The 23,980-nt window shown below is 36.2% G+C and overlaps 1 protein-coding gene across 1 annotated transcript in view; it reads left to right on the top strand.

Moving 5' to 3' along the window:
* FBN2 (fibrillin 2) overlaps positions 1-23,980 on the top strand; it is a 148,443-nt gene that overhangs the window by 102,615 nt on the left and 21,848 nt on the right. Inside the window, exons 40-55 of the mRNA XM_081940241.1 lie at positions 237-362; positions 1,517-1,669; positions 3,547-3,615; positions 4,078-4,203; positions 5,719-5,844; positions 6,212-6,337; positions 8,615-8,731; positions 11,260-11,388; positions 12,089-12,208; positions 13,427-13,552; positions 14,084-14,236; positions 14,649-14,714; positions 15,813-15,938; positions 16,054-16,173; positions 22,056-22,178; positions 22,543-22,674. Coding sequence (XP_081796367.1) covers positions 237-362; positions 1,517-1,669; positions 3,547-3,615; positions 4,078-4,203; positions 5,719-5,844; positions 6,212-6,337; positions 8,615-8,731; positions 11,260-11,388; positions 12,089-12,208; positions 13,427-13,552; positions 14,084-14,236; positions 14,649-14,714; positions 15,813-15,938; positions 16,054-16,173; positions 22,056-22,178; positions 22,543-22,674 — 1,938 coding nt within the window. The remainder of the gene's footprint in view (positions 1-236; positions 363-1,516; positions 1,670-3,546; positions 3,616-4,077; positions 4,204-5,718; positions 5,845-6,211; positions 6,338-8,614; positions 8,732-11,259; positions 11,389-12,088; positions 12,209-13,426; positions 13,553-14,083; positions 14,237-14,648; positions 14,715-15,812; positions 15,939-16,053; positions 16,174-22,055; positions 22,179-22,542; positions 22,675-23,980) is intronic.

Below are 23,980 nucleotides of genomic sequence, written 5' to 3'. Positions count from 1 at the left end.
TACTATTGATGTACTTTGTAGATCATTTTGTTAATGTTGATGTTTAAAAGATGAGTAAAATTTCAAACACGGGATTAAGGGATCCATTATTTGTACCTTGAGAACTTTGTAATAGAGTATGGTAGTTTTCATTTCTTCAATCTATTCTATGTTTAAATTTTTCTGTTTTGTTATTATTTGTCATTTTTACTTATTAAAATTAATTTTGGTGATTGATTCCCCCCTCCCCCCCCCAGATATTGATGAGTGTGTTGCACATCCTGGTGTATGTGGTCCTGGGACATGCTATAACACCTTAGGAAATTATACCTGTATTTGCCCCCCGGAATATATGCAGGTGAACGGAGGACACAACTGTATGGGTATGTTGTCACATTTATGTGCTATTTTTACTTTCTTAAATTCTTAAAACATTGGGCCAGTTTACACTGATAATTATTTCTATGCGTGCATTTTTTAATTTTATATAATTTATGTTTTGTCATTGTTATTTTTTATAAACAACTCAAGGCAGTGAACATATGTTGTACATGCAGAGACTATAAGCATGAAAGCAAAATATTTATATAGAAGCATCACATGGAAAATTTTATTTAAGGTCAACTAAACTATTATTTTGTGCCTTTGAATCGGCATGGGTTCCTAGTGACTATCTGGACAAGTCCCTGAAGTTTTACTGGCAAGATTTCAGAAGTGGTTTGCCATTGTCTGTTTCCTCAGGCTGAGAGAGGTAGCTAGCCAAGATAACAGGTGAGATTAGAACAATGGTCCCTTGGTGTAGTAAAGATATATTATAGCGATAGATAGATAGGTAGGTAGGTAGATAGGTAGATAGATATAGATAGATAGATAGATAGATAGATAGATAGATAGATAGATAGATAGATAGATAGATAGATAGATGATAGAGAGATAGAGATAGAGATAGATGTTTTATAGTATTCATATTTATTATTAATTGGTGTACAAACGTATATGCACTCATAAACATACAAGTATCCCTCAAACTTCATATCTGTTGAATATCCTACTTATAAATTAACCCAAACTAATACATGTTATACTTCCTTCTGTCTAAATTACTTTTGAAACAATGAATATTGGAAGAAACACATTTAAAGTAGAGTCCATAATATAAACTGCCCAATATTAATGATGCATTTATAATTCTTTCTTTCATAATTTTGTAATTATGCCAAATTTGGGAGCTATAAGAGGCCAGATTGATCCAAGGTAAAAATAAAAGTCACATGAATCTAAGCTTCCTTGATCTTGTTTTTCTTCTGGAAATTCAGAACAAAAATTAACCGGTACCTCTATCATGGCTAAATTTCCTACTTATGCTCTTCTTTTCTTCACCCACTTTAATAAATTATGGGATATAAATATGGCTGACATATTTTCTGCTCTGTCATATAAAATTGAGCTTTCTTTCTTTCTTTCTTTCTTTCTTTCTTTCTTTCTTTCTTTCTTTCGCGAAGATATTTTTAAAAGCATGTGATTTTTATATGTTTAGATATGAGAAAGAGCTTTTGCTATAGAAGCTACAATGGAACATCTTGTGATAATGAACTGCCCTTTAATATTACCAAGAGAATGTGTTGCTGCACGTACAATGTTGGGAAAGCCTGGAACAAACTCTGTGAACCATGCCCAGCTCCAGGGACAGGTAACAATTTATTTACATTTTCTTGAGCAATTTATATTTAAAGGATGCATTTGAATGTCAGTTTGGTATTGTGGTAGCTTTAGCATGTTAGCCTCACTTTCAATTTCACAGCAAGGAAGAAAGTATATTTTAAAACTTTTCTCTCTCTCTCTCTCCAGTATTGTGTTTTTTCCATGTACAATTAAACTTGTTAAAAATGAAAGCTCTAATTCTTAGATAGCAGTGAAAGAAAGCTGTCCTCCTTCAGTTATTTATTTAATAATTTATTTGTTAATTTATTTGCTGCTTATCTCGCCGTGAGGCTATCTAGGCAGCTTACAATAGTAAAACAGAAATGAAAAGAAATGTAAACCTAATAGTAGCTAAATAATGAAACAATAAAATAAAGAATAAAAATACAGTAATATGAGATTAAAAGATGGCTGGATGGGATCAGGAAATGCGGGGGGAAGGTGGGAAAATTAGTAGCCACCTCCAGTGTGGGACTGCACCATTGGGTCCTCAGGCCAATTGGCAGAGCCAGGTATCTTGCAGAAGGATAGAAGGGTAGAGGCAGATCCCTTCGGGGGGAGGTGGGATATTCCAGAGAGCAGGATTAATGCTTTCCTCTCCATTGCTGTATTTTGATAGGAAAACTGAATAATTTTAAAAAGGTAGGAATTCACAATTACCATATCTTTCTACAATCCTATCTTGCAGTGTGTAATCAGTAGTTAATAACTGAATTATTTTGGCTGAAGGAAATATTCCTATATGGAAGTTTATAATGCAGTATTTTCTTCAGAATTACTGGTTTTTACATTTCCTTTCTTATTGATGCTGGTGTTTCTTTTGCTAATCCAAGGCAGGAAAGTATTAGATTAGTGAATGAAGCAATTATTTATTTTTTTAAAATATTGAAATATAATTATACTATTTTTAAAATAATGGTATATTTGTCTAAGTCTTGCAGTGAAATGTATTTGCTTTCTACAATATGCATGTTCTTTTCTGGCATATTAAGTATGTTATTTTAGTTAAATTAGGGAATGCTATCTTTGTTAATGTTTATAACAAATAAAGTAATTCATTTTAATTATAAACAAAAAAATTATGTGGCTTGAACAAAGATAAGGAATGAAATATTATACAGATGTGAATTTGGCATATCATAAGAACAATATGGAAATCCTCTGCAGTGGTTTTATGAGATAATATATTTTGCAAAAATAATTCTTTAAAATTAGTTATACTTATAAATTAAAGCCCTGTTTCCCCAAAAATAAGACCTCCCCAGATAATTATTCCCCCAAAAATAAGCCCTTCCCAAAAATATTGCAACACAGCAACAGCCATGAGGTGACCACGCTCACTGTCTCCTGCACCTCAAAAATAATAAGACCTCCCTGAAAATAAGGCTTATTTCGGGGGTCAAAAGAAAATAAGATCCTGTCTTATTTTCAGAGAAACACGATAAATACAATATACATATACAATCAGAAAGGTTATGTCCTTGTTGGCTTTATTCATATATGGATCATCACAAATCTGAAAAATAAGGTTCATTTCTCACTAATTCACCTTGGATTATTCTGGAAGTAATCTGTATTTCTTCTCATACCAAATAACTCAAGACATTTTTTTTTCAAATCAGTTCAAAACTTGGATAATTGACAGCCATACAATAACAGGGAAAGAAGAGGAAAAAGCTTTCAGTCTTGAGAAGAACATGATGATTAATTCAAGCTTTTATTTGATTTGAGTTTCTACAGGCCTCTACAGAATTTTGATACCAGTTGATAGTTAATAATTAAATACAAGGATTGTAAAATAAAACTATGAAGTAATTGTAAAAGACTTCCAATAAAAATAAGTTTTTCTCCTTTTTGTTACTTAAGTTGAGTTCAAAACATTATGTGGAAATATTCCTGGTTTCACCTTTGACATTCATACTGGAAAAGCAGTTGGTAAGTCTGAAAGCTGTGTGTTTTTTAAACTATATAATTAATAATGTAAGACAGTGATAAGCAAACCTCTTCTATTTTTAATTACCTTTTAAAAATCAAATAAATAATAAAATTCTGACTTCTGTTGCCGGCTGTTTTAGAAATTACAATGTTTTCTCAAGAATCTCTTCCCAAATTATATTTTGAAGATAAACTGAAGCTCATTCTGATATTTACATATGTAGATATGCATGTGTCTGTCAGCCTAGCATTCCTCATTAAAATGAGTCATTTCAAATAAAATACATCAATATACTGTATGTATCTTTGCATGTATTATTAAATACAATTGTTAAAAGAGAAAAGCCTACTCTGATTCCCTATACTTTTACTTTTTATGTATAATTTTTATTAAAGCTTTAAAATAAAAGCATACTAGCATATGAACCCAATACATTTGATTAATGAATGTTCACGTTTCAGATATTGATGAATGTAAAGAGATTCCAGGTATATGTGCAAATGGTGTTTGCATCAACCAGATTGGAAGTTTTCGTTGTGAATGCCCCACAGGATTTAGCTACAATGATCTGCTCTTGGTCTGTGAAGGTGATGTAGTTTCTTATAAAGACTGACCATTACAGCAATTATATGAGTTTCAAGCTTTTGGAAATGACTCGGTTTATGCATTGACAACTGTCTGCAGATTTTATACTCTTGCACTGCCAAATTGCCATTATCTCCCAATCATCTACTGTGTTTGAGTGGGCCAGAAAAAAAAATGCACAAGATGAAATAATACTTGTGGAATGTCAGTGCATAATCCTCCATAGTTTGGAACTGTGTGAATGTGTTCTTAAAACAGTCCAATTGTTAAAATATATGAGAATGTTAATGTTTGTTGAAAAGATAAAATTAGATAAGATTATCTTTGAAAAATAGATTTTATTTTATTTCATTTCATTGAATTTCTGACTTGGTTTGTGCCAGAATATTAGTCTTTAGATTGTTTGTTAAGTTTTAAACCTTATTATGAGTTACAATTTTTTTCCTAATATAAAGACACTGTATTTTGACTTATTTCACAAGGTAATATTTATCCTGATAATTTTATTTATTTGTTTGTTTGTTTGTTTGTTTGTTTGTTTGTTTGTTTGATTTATCAACCGCTCCCTCTCCCCTAGGGGACTCGGGGCGGTGTACAGACAGAATAAAACATTATAAAAACATTATATACAGCAATTGCAAAACCCCATAAAAACAAATTAAACACAAGTCTGTACAATAGTGCATAGATTAATTAATGATTAAAACCAAATTAAAATACCCCAAAATTTAGAATAACCAGTCAGGAGAGTCAAGGGATTAGATCATGATTGCGATTGGGTCAGGCCAGCTAATTGGAACAGGTGGGTCTTGAGTTCCTTACGGAAGGAGCGGAGATCAGTAATGATTCTAATGTCAGGGGGGAGGTCGTTCCAGAGGGTCGGGCCCATCACAGAGAAGGCCCTACTCCTGGGCGTCGCCCGCTGGCATTGTTTGGTGGACGGCACCCGGAGGAGTCCCTCTCTGTGAGAGCGAATTGGTCGCAGGGATGTATGGGGTAGGATGCGATCCCCTTTTGATTTGATTTCCTACTTAGGGAAAAAAGAAAACAATGACCCTCTATAAGCAAACATTATGAAATGTTATGTTGATTTTCCTATTGTTTGCTATATTATAAGCAAAATGATAGATTTATTCAATAATTTTTAATACTGATAATCTTCTATTACTATCTTTATTTATTATTTTAAATATATATTTGGGAACATACGTATTGCCTTTCAGATGATGTTGTGATATTTTAATTAACAAGTAAATTAAAATAATTATGTCTTAATAACATATAGGTACTCTAAAATACTAGGCAGCTATAGATGGATCTGAAATGCATTTAGGTTTTAGATTTCAGCTGGAATGTAAAATAAATGTTTGCAATTGTTAGATTAAAATGAATGGAATATAAATATCCTTTGCCTGATTCATATTCACTGTTCCTTGTTCAATATAGGAAATATCTGAAGGTTTCATTGTGATAAAACACATATATTGATTCTTAATCATGGATTATTGATGTTACAGATATTGATGAATGTAGCAATGGTGATAATCTCTGTCAACGGAATGCAGATTGTATCAATAGCCCCGGTAGTTACCGTTGTGAATGTGCTACGGGTTTCAAACTTTCACCCAATGGTGCTTGCATTGGTAAGTAGTCAGTTATGATTAGCATATTGCTTAAGTTTCATTTTGGTTACATATTTTCCAGTTTTCTATACTGAATTTGCATTTTATTCACCCTTTTTTAAATTCATAAATGGAAAATGTAGGGAAATTGGTGTTGTAATTTCCTTCAGTGTAGCTAATATATTGATTTTAACATGCACAGAAAATAAAGCTTGTTCAAAGATTGCTGATTCAGAGAATATAGCTTTTTCATACAACAATTTTGTCCAGGGAGTAAGCTTTGACTCTAATAATCATTAACAGATTCTAAAAGTGGAATTATGAGTCAGAGATAAATCATAACACCATAGATAAATATATGCGTCATGTGTTTTATGTTTTGTTTTAGATCGCAATGAATGCCAGGAAATACCTAATGTATGTAGTCATGGCACATGTGTGGATAAAGAGGGGAGCTACTACTGCATCTGTCAAAATGGTTTTAAGGCATCCCGTGATCAAACAATGTGTATGGGTATGTGAAGAAATATATAAAATTCTTATATTACAGTAAATTAAAGTATTGCTATGCTGAAGATAGGATGGCAACAGTAGAGTATAATAGGGAAGTATAAGTTTTATATGCACAGATGAAATGTAATAATTAATATGCCAAGCTTTGTTACCTACCAAGGGTACAGAGCTTACAACTGTCAGAATCCCTGACAGACAAATATTAGTTAAGACTGTAGTATATGAATAAAATCATATAACACTATTGGAACCGAACATCTATTGGCATGAGAAGATCAATATATTGATAATACCCAGTTACACATTCTGACATAACTATGAATCTAGCTAAAATTATGTTTTGGTCCTTGGAGGATTTAAGGGAGAGGAATGGGCTTATCCTCAATTCCTACAAGTTGTAATGGCTATGGATGCAGAAATTAATGCCATAGTTTCTAATAGCATTTCTTCTCTGGTCCTGAGTGTTTTTGTGTTCTCTCACATGAAGCAACTAGGCAGTTATTCTTGGTCTCATGATTCCTGCTAGAAGAGCAGGTGGAGACCTTGACCTTTGCACAGCCTCATATTGTACACCAACTGCAACCATTCCTGTGTCAAGAAATTTTGCAAAAGACCAGTGTATGAGGCTATCACAGAAGACCATTCAGAAGTTATTCTAATTCAGAATGCAACACGTTGAGTAGTCATTGGAGTATCATGGTCGGTTCATATGACCCCACTTAGTTAGGGAATATAAATAAATAGGGTAATAATTAGGGAATAAATATAAAATGACAAACAGTGACCAATCGCAGTAATAAGAACCACAAAGAGGTCCATTCAATTTCATCCAAACATTTTAATATAGCAAAGCTTAAAAGAGGGAAACTGGACCCTACCATCCTCATGAGATAGTATGGATCAGGTTCTTGGGAGAAGGCACTATTGCAAGTAACTCAGTACTATGCTGTGTAGGGCTTTAAAGTGATAGCGCAGCTTACAGAGCAGCAATGTTACATGGATGTAATGATGCTACCCTGTGCCACTGCACTCTGAACCAATTAAAACTTTCAGATGGTCTTCAGAGCAGCTGCATATAGAGCATGTTACAATAATCCAATCCAAAAAAAACCTAAGTATATAAGTATATCGTCCCAAGCTAGCAGCACATAAAACTGACATACAAGATAATAGTTGTGGAAAGGACCCACTAGCCATAATTGCTACCGGCTCTCTGAGAAATCCCAGATTGCACAAGTCTGAATGGGACAGTACCACTCCATTCAGAACCAAAGTCAGAAATACCCTAGCTCCCAGATCCCAGGGATCCAAATCAGTCTTAGAAGGCTTCAGCATTTGTTGAATCACTGATACTACTCTAAGAAGCAAACTGGTGGATGCTTCTACAGGCAGAAATCCAAAAATTGGAAACCTTCCAAATGTACTGCCCTATAGGATCCTGACACCCCATTGATAGACCACATAATAAATGACACCATCTGTCAGCAGTGTTGCAATTAGCCAGCAATAGCGGATGAAATCCAAAAATGGAGCTGAGATCATTTGCTCTCCACAATTACCCATAAATTACTCTGGAAGTCATTACCTCACGGATAGAAAGTTCAGACCAGAGATTCTACATAAGGCAAATATAAATAAAGGCATAAGGCAAATAAAAATATGCAATTAATACAACCCATTTATACACTAGATTTGAATCAAGCTAAAACCCCAATGACGTTCAAAGCATTGTAGCAAGGCATTGTATTAAACATCTATAGCCCTACAGACTCATAATACTAGGGAGATCCAGTTCAAATGTAAAGTCTTGATGACTGAGGACTTGGATATCTGTAGGACCACCTTCTCTCAGTGGAATTTGCTTGCCCAATAAGACTGAGCAGGAAAGTCTTGCTGTGGGTCCCCACTCATATAGAATGTGACTATCAGCTTCACGACTGCATGGAAATAAGGATGCCTTCCTTGATAGCTACTATTTCAGAATAGTATTTAAAGTGTGGGTGTTATGCAAGACCATTGGGGATGGTGGTTTTTGAGATGCTCCTGAGATATAAGATACTTGTTCTATTAATGAGCATAGATATATGACAAATTATGATAATGATGATTGTTGCTATGGTTTTGTTGTTCATTTATTAATTGCAAAACTGTAATGAGATCTGTAAGCTGCCCAGAATAATTTTCTGAGAGCCATATGAGCCTTAGTAAAACACATAAAGTAATAGAAAATTAAGTGTATTGTGAATAATTGTTTGGTATTAATGTTTTCTATCTCTAGATGTAGATGAATGTGAAAGACATCCTTGTGGGAATGGAACTTGTAAAAATACAGTTGGATCATATAACTGCCTGTGCTATCCAGGATTTGAGCTAACTCATAATAATGACTGTATGGGTAAGAGAATGAATAAATAGTACATATCATCATTTAGAAAAAGTGATGATATATTACTATCAAAGAGAAACATGGAAATGCCATAATATTTATCAGAAAATATTATGATAATCTTTCAATTTCATAAATTTTATTGAGCAGTGTAATTATGATTATACTTTTAGCTACCGTATTTTCTGGAGTATAAGGCGCACCTTTTTCCCTCCAAAAAGAGGCTGTAAGTCTGGGTGCATCTTATACACTGAACACAGCGTTTTATGCCTCCTGAAACCCCACCCCTTCATCAAAATGGCCGTGCACAGCCTGTACAAGGCTTTCAGAGAGCTCTTGGGGGCTGAGGAAGGCAGAAATGAGTGAAAAATGGGCCATTTTTTGCTCAATTTTGCCCCCCAGCCTCCAGGAGTACTCTATAAGCCTCCTAAAGACTATGCGTGCAATTTGTTTGACAAAAAATGGGCCCCTTTTTGCTCGTTTGGGGCGGCACCCCCCAGGAGCACTCTGCAAGTCCCCTAAAGGCTATTCATGCCTTTTTGGGGTGAAAAAACAGGCCCATTTTCACAAAAACTGGCTTTTTTGGGAAGGTTTGCAGAGTACAAAAACTTTTTTAAAAATTTGCCTCTTCAAAACCTTGGTGTGTCTTATACTCTGAAAAACACGGTAATCAGAATTTGCAAAAATTAGGGTTGTCATTTCTCAGTTATTTCTTGTTGTTTTACGTGGCCTATCGTTATATTTTAATTCTACCAGTTTGTAGTCAAAAAAAGCTCTTGATAAGAATGATAGATAATATGAGGACATTCTACCAAAATTTCTTATGAGTCAAACTCATGTAGGTCAAACACAGAAGATCTCCAGTTGGCTCACACTTGAAAAAAACAAATATTCTATTCCTTTCCAAAAATGTTTTTTTCTGGATTTGGAGTTTTACTTGTAATCAAATACAAATAAGTCTACTTTAGTGGGGGGAAATTACCCAAGAATGTGGTTGCTAAGCAGTTGCAGTCTGGATTTAGACAGATTTGAGAATAAAATTGGCCTAATTGCCCTGATAGATTTCCTTTTGTTGGAGAGAAATAGAAGGAGGGCAGTTCTGATCCTGCTTGAACTTTTAGCACTAAGCACAGAATCTTTGGAATCATTTCTGTGGTGGAGATTGTGATGTTTTACCATGGATGGTTTCAGAGAGTAGAATTACATGGTTGCATTTCTATTCTGGCATCTATATTGTAGAATTCCACAGAGTACTATCTCGACTATTGAGTTACAGTATTAACCTCTTTTTCATATATCAACATAAACTGTATTTGTACTCCCCATTGCCAGTGGGGCCCTGTCTCTGTTGCATCTATTTAATATCACTGCCATACTAAGATGTCTTGGTTTGTTGGTGTGCCAGCCAGCTAGGCAAGGTGATTGTGCTTATCCTCTGATTTGCTGCCATATCCCTCCAGGTTATTCCCAGCCGGCAGTCAAAATATCAACCAGAGTATAATAGTGCTGCTATCCATTTGCCCAGCCAATGCCTCCCCCCGCCCCCAAATGGGAAGATTTTCTTTCCTCTGCTAAACTGAAACACTCTTCTCATTTTCCACTATCCAATAGGTGAATATGAATGGACTGTTTCAACTCAATTTAACTCTTCCTGTGCCTAGAATTTTCTTGGATAACATACCTGATGCTGGTATGAGTTATTAGGGTCATTTGCAAAGACTTGAAAGATTTCTTTGCTTCAGTCAAAGACCTAATTAAAGCAGCCTCCCTTTGTAGTTCTGCCATAAAGTGTGGCTGTCAGGGTTCCAAGTAGTAGTCCTAGCAAAACCCAGAGGCAGATGAATTCCTCAAATAATAGCTTTATTGGAAATATCGTATTGGCACAAATCTGGTAAAAAACGACACTGAAGTTCCCGCTGTTTTCACCTAATTAAAAGAGAAAGTTTTCCCACAACCCCAAACAATCAGCCACATGGTCTAATCAAGACGCTGTCTGGTTGTCTAGTGACCTCACTCCTCCTTCCTCGGTCCAGGTGTGAGAATGTCCTTGGTTCTCAAGGGAAAATATTTTATTTTAGCTACACAACACCCGCTATCTCTAATCCCCTCTCCCTCTCCCTCAGCTCCAGTCGGGCAACACTGAAGTTCCAATATGGCTCCAGTCAGATCATCTTCAGGGTTGACAGTGGCAGCCATATTGGCTTTTGTATATGCACTAAAGATTAAAATCAAAATGTATATACAAATATTTCTGGTCTTTCTGAATAGATTTCTTTGATGAATGCAATATTAAAAAATAAAGATCTGTCTAGTAATATCCATTCTTAAAAAATCCATATACCTTAAAGTGCTTGAGATATTATTTTTTTATATACAAGGATAAAAATATACCTCTTTCCTTACCAGCTCTGTTGTACAATTTCTATGATTTTGTCCATTAGCTGTGTTTATACTTTAAAATGGTAACTCTGCCTGTACATGCATTTCCTTGTATTGAGCTCGTGAGAAATACTTAACTTTTTCTTGATTATTTATAGATATTGATGAGTGCAGTTCCTTCTTTGGGCAGTTGTGCAGAAATGGAAGATGCTTTAATGAAATTGGTTCTTTCAAATGTTTATGTAATGAAGGTTATGAACTGACTCCAGATGGCAAAAACTGTATTGGTATGTATAAAAGCAGTTATTGAGAGCTCTATGCTACTACAATGTAATGCACATTTAATCAGCTGCACTGGACATTGTGGAATATACTTTTACATATATTTTACAATATTCCTCTGAATTTTTAGGCACCACACATAGAACTGTGTAATTATTTTATTTATGTATTTAAATTTATTGGCTGCCCAACATTTAGCTATTTGGGATGCAGATTTGAAGTAGCTTAATTTCTATAGGATAAATATACCATTAAATTTCCATGCAAGAGATTTGATTATGCACTATTAGCAGGGGCTGATTTTAACATTAGATATAATTTTTTCATCTGCAGATTTAACAGTTCTTTCAGCCATGACACTTTCTTGAAGACAGCAGTTCTATATAGATGAATCTACTAGAAAAGAATCCAGAAAATTAGTGATAGAAATTGAGGGAAGTTCATTGAATTTGTATACCATATTTGCCTATTATGTTTGTATACTTTATGGTGCAGTCATCAAAGTACTGAACTATCAGTAGAAATTAAAATTTATCCATGAGAGCCGTTAAGTGATTATGGGACAGTCTGTCAGTAGGATCTACGTTTACGTATGGACAAATAATGAATCTTGCTTTCTAGGATGACAGACAGAATATAAATGTAAGATATAAATTCAACTCAGAATCCTTAAATTTCCATGTTTTTCCCCTCCATTCTATTGAGATATTAATGAGTGTGTAGTGCTTCCTGGCTCATGCTTTCCTGGAACATGTCAAAATTTGGAAGGATCATTCAGATGTATCTGCCCACCAGGATATGAAGTAAAAAGTGAAAGCTGCGTTGGTAAGGCTGCCTTTTCTTTCTGGAGATGATTTGCACGGTAACAAAACTGTTTATGGAAATAAAATTTAAGTATTGCGCTACACACACACCAGTGGTGGATTTCAAAATTTTTTAGAACCTCTTCTGTAGGTGTGGCCTGCTTTGTGGGGGTGGCTTACCGGCCATGTGACCGGGTGGGAGTGGCCAACTTGTAAAATGTGGTGAAACTCACTTAACAATGCTCTTGCTTAGCAACCAAAATGTCGGCTCAGAAACTGGCATTTGAGGCATGCAAGTCTTAAATCTGTCAAGTTACAAGACCTTTGCACCCCTAACCCTTTAGAAAAAAAAACCCAGGGGTGTTCAAACTTAACAGCTTTAAGACTTGTGGACTTCAACTCCCAGAATTCCTCCTCCAGTCATGTTGGCTCAGGAACTCTGGCATTGAAGTGTGCAAGTCTTAAAACTGTCAAGTTACAAGACCCTTGCACCCCTAACCCTTTAGAAAAAAAACCCTAGGGGTGTTCAAACTTGACAGCTTTAAGACTTGTGGACTTCAACTCCCAGAATCCCTCCTCTTGCTCTTCATCTTGATGATGTGCGGATGGGCAGGGGGAGGGAGCTGGAACCAGTTCTAAACGGCACTGTAGATTTGTGGAACCTCTTCTATAGAAGAGGTTAGAACTGGCAGGAACTCACCCCTCACACACACATACAAACAGAGGTGTGTGTGTGTGTGTATGATTGTTCTGTGATACCAGAAACATACTGACCTTCGTGATCTTTCAGATGTTGTTCCCATGCTGAATAAATCTTATGAAATTGTAGTCAACAAGCTTCAGAACATCATAAATTTCCTGTTTGGTCTATACTCACATTAGTTATAGGTGGCCTGTTTCTTCATGTGACTTTTTGGAATTCAGGAGGTTGTAACTACATATTTTATAAACCTATGCATTGTTTTCTATGAACAAATTTTCCTCTTGAATGCAGTACCTGCATTTTTAAAAAATTGAGATGGATGCTATTTTTATATTCAGAAAAAAGTGTCTTTGCTAATTATATATCAAAACCATATCTGAAGCAAACAAATAAAAACAATGTTTTTAATCTAAGATACATGTGATTTTAAAATTTCTTTTAACATATGATACCTTGATAATTATAACATTTTCCATCCATTCTCTGGTTTAACTGATTGCAATAAGAAAATATTTATTGTTTTAATTATATTTTTAGATATTGATGAATGTAATGAGGATCCTAACATTTGCCTGTTTGGATCCTGCACTAATACTCCAGGAGGATTTCAGTGCATCTGCCCTCCAGGTTTTGTAATATCTGACAATGGTAGGAGATGTTTTGGTAAGTATAATGGTTATAACAGGTAATAATAATGAAGTCAAATATTATGAGTGATTAAATTAACAACAATATGGAATCATGTTTTTGTTGAATAAAACCATCTCTATCTCCCCTTTCCCTTTAAAATTTTGTCAGAGTAGTTAAAAAGATCATTAATATAACAAATTTTGTAGATATGAAGAGTAAATGTAACAAATTCAGCTGTACATGCCTTTTAAAAAATTAAGCAAATAAACATTTAAAAGAAATCTCAACTAACTTCATGATATAGGGTTGAACATAAATGTAATGGTTGCTAATTAAGTATGTACTAATTAACCCTAAGTAAGACTGAAGTGAATTGTGATTAGTGCAAATTATTATTGGTAATCAACACTAAGGCTTAATCAAAAAACATGGCAATGTATGGCGAATTACTATTTCCTACTGATGAAGAGTGTCTATGTTGGAATATTTCCAAGTAAAAAGCCTGGATTAATTCATTCTTAATGTGGAATTAATTACAGTGGTATGACTTTTTATTTCTCTCAGATACTCGACAGAGCTTCTGTTTCACCAACTTTGAGAATGGGAAGTGCTCTGTGCCAAAAGCATCTAATACCACCAAGGCAAAATGTTGTTGCAGCAAAATGCCAGGAGAAGGTTGGGGTGATCCATGTGAACTGTGTCCTAAGGAAGAAGAAGGTAGTAAAAACATTGCAAAGCTTTTCAAGAAAAGCAGAAAACGAAACATGAAGCCAATACCTCGTGTCTCCATTTATAAAACCACATCCTAAATTAAAATATTGGATCTCACTCATCAAGTCATTATATGAAATTGGAAGTAGAAAAACATGAGTTGGAACCTATCATAGAAAAACTTTCTTCATCTGTTTTTATTATCTTACATTAGATGCTGAGCAGTATTACAGCTATAATTACTGATTACATTTTGGACGTACTCTTTGCTTAGCTGAATTCCTTATACAAGAGTAATTGGAAAGTTTCCTTGAAAGAATGTGTTGAAAATGCTATTTAAATTACAATAGAGAGTTTAATATATTGCTTTGTATATTGTCTCCTTAGTAGTGGTATTTCAACAATTTTCTTTTAACAGTTGCTTTTCAGGATCTGTGTCCATTTGGCCATGGAACAATACCTGGAATAGATGATACACGAGAAGGTACAAATTTCCTCATTACCACGCCACTAAATATCACTCTTGTTTTATATAATAAAAGAAATGTTGTATAGGATGGATCTCTTTTTAAAAAAGATTTATATACTTAACGAAGGGAAGTGAATATACATTTTATTTCAAGAAAGCTTTGCTGCCTCTAAGTGCAGAATTATCATAAGGTAGTACAATGTAAGGGACCCGGTGGCTCAGTGGCTAAGATGCTGAGTTTGTCGATCAGAAAGTCAGCAGTTCGAATCCCTGGTGCCATGTAATAGAGTGTGTTCCCGTTACTTGTCGCAGCTTCTGCCAACCTAGCAGTTTGAAAGCACATAAAAAATGCAAGTAGAAAAATAGGAATCACCTTTAGTGGGAAGGTAACAGCGCTCTGTGCACCTTCGGTGTTTAGTCATGATGGCCACAAGACCACAAAAAAATCTTCAGACAGTGCTGGCTCTTTGGCTTGGGAACGGAGATGAGCACCGCCCCCTAGAGTCGGGAACAACTAGCACACATGTGCAGGGGAACCTTTACCTTTATCTTTAGTACAATGTTGTTTAATATTATTATAGTTAATGCTGGTTTATAGCATTGATAAATAAATTGTTATATCCCATTTATTGTATTAAAAATTAAAGTTGCTTAATAAAAAATTAAATTCTAATAAAAAATTAAATTCTAATAAAATATATAAAAACGAATGTAATAAATACTTAAATATATAAATCATTGCACTAGTTAACATGTTGATACTAAAATGCTATTTCACATTTTAAAATATAAACCTATAAAAATAATGCATCAAAAGTTAGCTAATCACATATACATCCTGTGCTAGCATCCAATCAAATTAAAAATATTTTCAACAATATGTAATGAGAATAAATCTGGTGAATCCCTGAAAGGATATTCTTGTATGCTCTTGATATTATTTTATGAATACAATTTTAATGAAAATGATAGCATTTAAACCTGTGGTGTGTTAAAGCTTTTTTTGTTTTTTACTCACTGTTTTTAACAGAAAAAAATGACATTCTATTATTCAATAATGGTACACTGAAATCCTAATAGAGAATAAAGATTTGGCATAACTTTTTCCTTTAGATGTCAATGAATGTCTGGAGAATCCTGGTATTTGTTCTAATGGACACTGCATAAACACTGATGGATCATTCCGTTGTGAATGTCCCTTGGGATATAACCTTGACTACACTGGAGTGCAATGTGTAGGTATGTGCTGATTCTGTATTGCACATTGTTTATTGCATGTTTTATAACCTCTAAAGTTTATAAACTTGCCTTGAATTTCAGTTTTAAAATACTTCTTTGGCCTGTTATATTTTAGATACTGATGAATGTTCCATTGGTAATCCTTGTGGAAATGGCACATGTTCCAATGTGATCGGTAGTTTTGAGTGCAATTGCCTAGATGGATTTGAACCTGGGCCAATGATGAATTGTGAAGGTAAGTTACAGTATGTTTTTTATACAACTGAAGCAGTGGTGGGTTTCTAATTGGTTTACTACCGTTCACTTATGCTCATGTGCATGCTTGTGCATGCGTGCAATGCTTCTGCACATACGCAGAAGCGTCCGGGCAGGTGGGCAGAGCCTCCCACCACCACCAGTACTGGTTCAGCCAAACTGGAAGCAACCCACCTCTGAACTGAAGAGTGTATTTCAACAGCTAGCCTGTTCTGGGTAGTTACCGTATTATTCGGAGTATAAGATGCACCAAGGTTTTGAAGAGGCACATTTTTAAAAAGTAGGTAGGTAGATAGAGGGATAGAGAGGGAGAGAAAGAAAGAGAAATATAGTAGGTAGGTAGAGAGAGTAGTTAGGTAGGTAGGTAGATAAAGGGATAGAGAAAGAGAGAAAGAGAGATAGATAGATAGAGAAATACAGTAGGTAGGTAGGGAGAGAGAGAGTGTAGGTAGGTATGTAAAGGGAGAGAGAGAGAGAGAGAGAAAGAGAGAGAGAGAAATACAGTAGATAGGTAGGGAGAGAGAGAATAATTAGGTAGGTAGGTAGAGGGATAGAGAGAGAAATACAGTAGGTAGCTAGGGAGAGAGAGTGTGTGTAGGTAGGTAGGTAGAGCAATAGAGAGAAATAGAAAGAGAGAGAGAGAAATACAGTAGATAGGTCGGGAGAGAGAGAGAGTAGGTTGGTAGGTAGGTAGGTAGGTAATATATATATGGATATATATATGTATATGTATATGTATATGTATATGTATATGTATATGTATAAATATAAATATATATATATATATATATATATATATATATATATATATATATATATATATATATATATATATATATATATATATATATATATATATATATATATATATATATATATATATATATATATATATATATATATATATATATATATATATATATATATATATATATATATATATAATTTGTTTTCTGAGGTTTTCGTGGGTATTTGTATGTATGTCTTTGGTTGTTCGGGTTTTCTCCCGCGTAGAATTGGAAGTATCTTCACGACGTTTCAATGAAGTCTCATTCATCATCTTCAGGCTGGTGCTTCTGGCTTGGTGCTTCCGGCTTGGTGCTTCCAGGAGCAATGTGAGATCTCAGCCGGTTCCTCCTTTTAACTGCCAGTGGGGGTTTGTGCTGATTGGGTGGGAGCTTGGCTGCATTCTGATTGGGTGGAGGTGTATTCTGATTGGTAGGGGGCTTGGCTGTGTTCTGATTGGATGGGAGTTTGGCTGTGCTCTGATTGGATGGGGGCGTGTTCTGTTTGGGTGGGGGCCTGGTTGTGCTTGTGTTAGTCTGAGTTGCAGAGGGATTTGAGCTGGTGAGCTGCTTTACTGTTGTTTGGCTTCGCGTTTGTGGTCGTGCCACATCTCCGTGGTGGGCATCAGTTTGCTTAATGTATGGATCTGAGGGGTTTAAAGTGGCTAATAATGCAGCTGTGGTCTGGCTTCTGTTTTGTGGTCCGGCTTCTGGTTTGTGGTCATTATCGGTGTGGGTTTGAGCTTGCTTTTTGCGTGGTTGTGTGATAGTGACATCCTGTGTGGTTTTTGTGAGTGTGGGTCTGGTATCATTCTTTGTGTTAGGGACTCGTTTGTCAGTGAGGGCGGGTTTCCAAATGGCTGGAAGGCGGGAGGTATCATCTCGTTTATTCATGCTGTGTGGTCGTTTTTCTATCTCAATAGCTTCTCTGATTATTCTGTTGTTAAAGTGTTCAATTTTGGCAATAGTTCTGGTCTTTTTAAAGTCTATATCATGTCCTGTGGCTTTGAGGTGTTGGACCAGGGAAGAAGTTGGTTCCTCCTTTCTGACTGAGTTTTTGTGTTCTTCAATGCGTGCCTTTATTCTTCTGTTGGTTTGTCCGATGTATGTGGTGGGGCAGGTGGTGCATGGGATTTCATATACTCCTTGATTTTCTAACTCTATTTTGTCTTTGGGGTTTCTTAGGATGGTGGATATTTTTCGGTTTGTGTAGAATGCTGTCTTGATGTTGTGTTTGTGGAGGATCTTGCTGATTCTGTCTGTGGTGCCTTTTATGTATGGGAGGAGGGCTTTGCCGTTTTCTTGTTCACTGTCTTGGATTTTAGTGGGGTTTTCTTTTTGGATTAGGTTAGTGATATTGTTTCTTTGGAATCCGTTGGATGTTAGTACGTTGGTGAGAGTGTGTAGTTCGGTTTTGAGGTGTTGTTCGTCAGCTAAGCGTTTTGTTCTGGAGATGAGTGTCTTGGCTACAGAGTTGATCTGTGCTGGGTGGTGGTGTGAGAGTGCGTGCAAATAGCGGTTTGTGTGTGTTTTCTTCTGGTAGATGGTGTGTCCTAGGGATCCATTGGATTTCTTATAGACTAAGACATCCAGGAAGGGGAGTTGGTTATTGGCTTCTGTTTCCATGGTGAACTGTATTCTGGGGTGTAGGCTGTTGAGGTGTGTGAGGAAGTTGTCCAGTTTATCTTTCCCATGTGGCCAGATTATGAAGGTGTTGTCTACATATCTGAGCCAGAGTTTGGGTTTGTGATCGGATTTTTCTAGAGCTTGGGTTTCAAAGTGTTCCATGAAGAGGTTAGCCTCTGCCATCAGTGAAGAGATCCAGCAAAGAATCATCCCCAGAGAGAAATCTTCCAGATGCCCCAAACTCTATGGACTCCCCAAGATACACAAAGAAGGAACACCACTCAGACCCATAGTCAGCTCCATAGGCTCACCTCTACAGAACCTTGCCAAATTCCTCGCCAAACAACTCTAACCCTATGCAGAATCCATCACCTCACACGTACAAAACTCACTCCACTTCATAGAAACAATAAAGAAACAAAACTTACAACCCAGTGACCTACTCGTGAGTTTCGACGTCATATCCCTCTTCACCCAAGTGCCCATAAAAGAAGCCTTGACAGCCATCCAGAAAAAACACAACCCCCCTAAACACATCCTGGACCTGACCAACCACTGCCTAACCAACACATACTTCATCCATAATGGACAAAGATACAAACAGATAGAAGGAGCACCCATGGGATCACCCCTCTCACCTGTCATTGCAAACTTATACATGGAACATTTTGAAACCAACGCCTTAGACAAATCTGAACACAAACCCAAACTCTGGCTTAGATATGTTGATGACACTTTCGTGATTTGGCCACATGGAAAAGAAAAACTGGACAACTTCCTCACACATCTCAACAACATACACCCCAAAATACAATTCACCATTGAAATAGAAGCAAACAACCAACTTCCCTTTCTGGATGTCCTAATCTACAAAAAACCCAATGGCTCCCTAGGACACACCATCTACCAGAAAAAAACACACACCAACCGCTACTTAAATGCACAATCCCATCACCACCCTGCACAGATCAACTCTGTAGCCAAGACCCTCATCTCCAGAACCAAACGCCTAGCCGACAAAGACCACCTGAAAACTGAATTACACAAACTCACAAATGTATTAATCTCCAATGGATTCCAAAGAAAAACAATCACCAACCTAATCCAAAAGGAGACCAAGATACAGAACAGGACCATGGCATCGCCCTCCTCCCTTACATCAAAGGCACCACAGATAAAATCAGCAAAATTCTCCACAAGCACAATATCAGGACAGCCTTCACCACTGATCAAAAAATAGCCAACATCTTAAGAAACCCCAAAGACAAAATCCAGCTAGAAAACCAAGGAGTCTACGAAATACCATGCAAAATCTGCCCAGCAATATACATAGGACAAACAAACAGGAGAATAAATGCACGCATCACAGAACACAAAAACGCAGTAAGAAAAAAAGAAAAAAACTTCTTCCCTTTTCCAGCACCTTAAAGCTACAGGACATGAAATCAACTTTGAAGGAGCCAGGTTAATCTCCAAAACAGAACACCTCCACAAGAGAATAATCATGGAAGCCATCGAAATAGAGAAACACCCCCACAGCATGAACAAACGTGATGATACCTCCCGCCTACCAAACATCTGGAAACCAGCCCTAGCCAACAAACGAACACCACCCACCACCCAAGCCATTATAATACAAAACAACAATGCACACGCAGCCTGCACCAATCAGCACCAATCTACCAATCATGATACAACCACACAACCAATCATTCCACTTACTGAAACAAAGCCAGCACCCCATCCCCTCCCACCAAGACTTACAGAAAGACGGCAGCTCCGTTCCCATTTTAAGCCCACATTTTGAGCCCACGCTTGAAGATGGCAGGTGCGATCCTGCCGAAACGTTGCAAAGACAATCTCAACTTTACACGGGAAAAGACCCGAATACAACAAAACCAGCATATATATATATATATATATATATATATATATATATATATATATATATATATATATATATATATATATATATATATATATATATATATATATATATATATATATATATATATATATATATATATATATATATATATATATATATATATATATATATATATATAGAGAGAGAGAGAGAGAGAGAGAGAGAGATAGAGAGAGAGAGAGAGAGAGAGAGAGAGAGAGAGAGAGAGAGAGAGAGAGAGAGAGAGAGAGAGAGAAAGAAATACAGTAGGTAGGTAGGGAGAGAGAAAGTAGGTAGATAGGTAGATGTTTCCAGGTGTATTTATCCATGTGCTGGAGAAGGAAATCGCTGACAAACCTTAAGACTTTGTTTCTGCTGGCACAGCACTTGATCAGTGTAATTCTCATCAGTTAAAAAGCTTTCCAAAAGGAAAAAAAAGTTTTTGCACTCTGCAAACCTCCAAAAAACGGCCCGTTTTTCACAAAAATGGGCCCTTTTTTTCGAATAAAAGGCATGAATAGCCTTGAGGTAGCTTACAGAATACTCCTGGTGGGTGGGCCGTCCAAAACTAACAAAAAATAGCCCATTTTTTTGTGAAAACGGGCCTGTTTTTTGTCAAAGAAATTGCATGCATAGCCTTATGGAGGCTTATAGAGTGCTGCTGGGGCTCGGGGGGGGGATTTTTTGCTCATTTCTGCCCTCCCAGCCCCCAGGAGCTCTCTGAAAGCCTTCAGAAGGCTATGCACGGCCATTTTGGTGAAAGGGGTGGGCTTCAGGAGGCAAAAAATGCTGTATGCGATGTATAATACGCACCCAGATTTTCAACCTCTTTTTTTGAGGAAAAAAGGTGCGTCTTATACTCTGAAAAATACGATATATTTAAAAGAGAAAAAGAAGATGGTAGGACTGTAGCAAGTTTTCAATTAATTGCATTGTTAACTGCCTGAAATTAATCAGTTCAGCTTTAAGAACCCCTTCAATATAGCAAAAACACAAACAGCAGCAGTGTATCTCATGTCTGTGCATTCCTGCATGTAGAGTGGGCTTGATAAAGTAAAATATATTCATCTGATGCATTGAGACCTAGGGACTTCTGCACACTGGTGAACTAGTGAGATGTTTCCATTATTACTAGAATAGCATTTAGACTTATATACCGCTTCACAGTGCTTTACAGCTCTCTCTAATCAGTTTAGAAAGTCAGCTTATTGCCCCCAACAATCTGGGTCCTCATTTTACCGACCTTGGTAACATCCCTTTCCCTACTATTTCTTTGTTCTAATTATGTTTTATTGTTTTAATGTTTTAAATATTGTTGGATAATAATGATAATTATTTTAGGTATTTATTAATTATTTTAGGAATAAAAAAAGTCATGTATGACCAGTATACTAAATTTTGTTTGTTGAGAAAGGACTTCATTAATTCTTATCCACATATAACTGCACCACCCACAGCATTAACAAATGTGAAAAAAAATGATTAATTATAAAGTATAAGTATACTATTAAATGCAAGTGCATTATTCTGTTTTGTCTTGCTTAGATATAAATGAATGTGCACAAAATCCTTTGCTTTGTGCTTTTCGCTGTATAAATACGTATGGTTTTTATGAATGCACTTGTCCAGTGGGATATGAATTAAGAGAGGACCAGAAAATGTGCAAAGGTAAGGATCTCTTTAGCATGTTAACACTTTTGCCAATACAATTTATATAGAACAATGTATTCTGTAAAGTTTCTGAAACTGAAGCATGACAATTTACTATAGAAGAGAAGGCTATTGCTATAAAGTATGAAAGATGGAACTGAGCATTAAATAATGTATGCAGAATGTATAATAAAACATGGAATTATTTGGTGTTAATAAAAACATTGTCCTTCATAAATTATTGAATTGCTACATTATATTTCAGTTTGGCTTTTGATAAGGTTACAAGATTTTGGATGCCATTCAATTTCCAATTAACTCTGGTATTAAGAAAAAATAGGTATGTTTGTCTACCACTAATATTATTTTGTTTTCTGAAAAGATCTCGATGAATGTGCAGAGGGTCTACATGATTGTGAATCAAGAGGCATGATGTGCAAAAATCTGATTGGAACCTTCATGTGCATATGTCCCCCTGGAATGACTCGAAGACCAGATGGCGAAGGTTGTATTGGTAGGTACCCAAACTAGGTACTTTACTTTTTTCTCTGTAAATTAAAAGCAAACTATTTGATTTAATAATTCATTCTTATTGTGTATTTTATTGCTAGGCATTATAATTGTATACAATTGTCATCAGATTATTAGAGAAGCAGCTATAGAATCCAAATAAGGGTTTGTAATACAAATGCAATACAATACAACAGCAGAGTTGGAAGGGACCTTGGAGGTCTTCTAGTCCAACCCCCTGCCTAGGCAGGAAACCCTACACGGTTTCAGTCAAATGGCTATCCAACATCTTCTTAAAGACTTCCAGTGTTGGGGCATTCACAACTTCTGGAGGCAAGCTGTTCCACTGATTAATTGTTCTAACTGTCAGGAAGTTTCTCCTCAGTTCTAAGTTGCTTCTCTCCTTGATTAGTTTCCACCCATTGCTTCTTGTTCTACCCTCAGGTGCCTTGGAGAATAGTTTGACTCCCTCTTCTTTGTGGCAACCCCTGAGATATTGGAAGACTGCTATCATGTCTCCCCTAGTCCTTCTTTCTCTTAAGCTAAACATACCCAGTTCCTGCAACCGTTCTTCATTTGTTTTAGTCTCCAGTCCCCTAATCATCTTTGTTGCTCTTCTTTGCACTCTTTCTAGAGTCTCCACATCTTTTCTACATCGTGGCAACCAAAACTGAATGCAGTATTCCAAGTGTAGCCTTACCAAGGCATTATAAAGTGATATTAACACTTCACGTGATCTTGATTCTATCCCTCTGTTTATGCAGCCTAGAACTGTGTTGGCTTTTTTGGCAGCTGCTGCACACTGCTGGCTCATATTTAAATGGTTGTCCACTGGACTCCAAGATCCCTTTCACAGTTACTACTGTTGAGCAAGATACCACCTATACTGTACTTGTGCATTTCATTTTTGTTGCCTAAATGTAGAACCTTGCTCTTTTCACCATTGAATTTCATTTTATTAGATAGTGCCCAATGTTCAAGTTTGTCAAGATCCTTCTGTATCTTTAGCCTATCTTCTGGAGTGTTGGCTATTCCTGCCAGCTTGGTGTCATCTGCAAATTTGATGAGTTCCCCATTTATTCCCTCATCCAAATCATTGATGAAGATGTTGAAGAGTACTGGGCCCAGAACAGAGCTTTGAGGTACTCCACAGCATACCTCCCTCCATGTAGATGCAGTTCCATTGAGGACTACATGTTGAGTGTGATTGGTCAGCAGGTTACGAATCCATCTGGTGGTGATGCTGTCTAACCCACATTCTTCTACTTTATCTAGTAATAGGTTAGGTCTACCTTATCAAATGCCTTACT

Source organism: Natrix helvetica (genome assembly GCF_964273705.1).
Source record: "Natrix helvetica genome assembly, chromosome: 2".
NCBI lineage: Eukaryota > Metazoa > Chordata > Lepidosauria > Squamata > Natricidae > Natrix > Natrix helvetica.
Note: the sequence above shows the minus strand (reverse complement) of the source record. Positions and strands in the feature narration are given on the sequence as shown.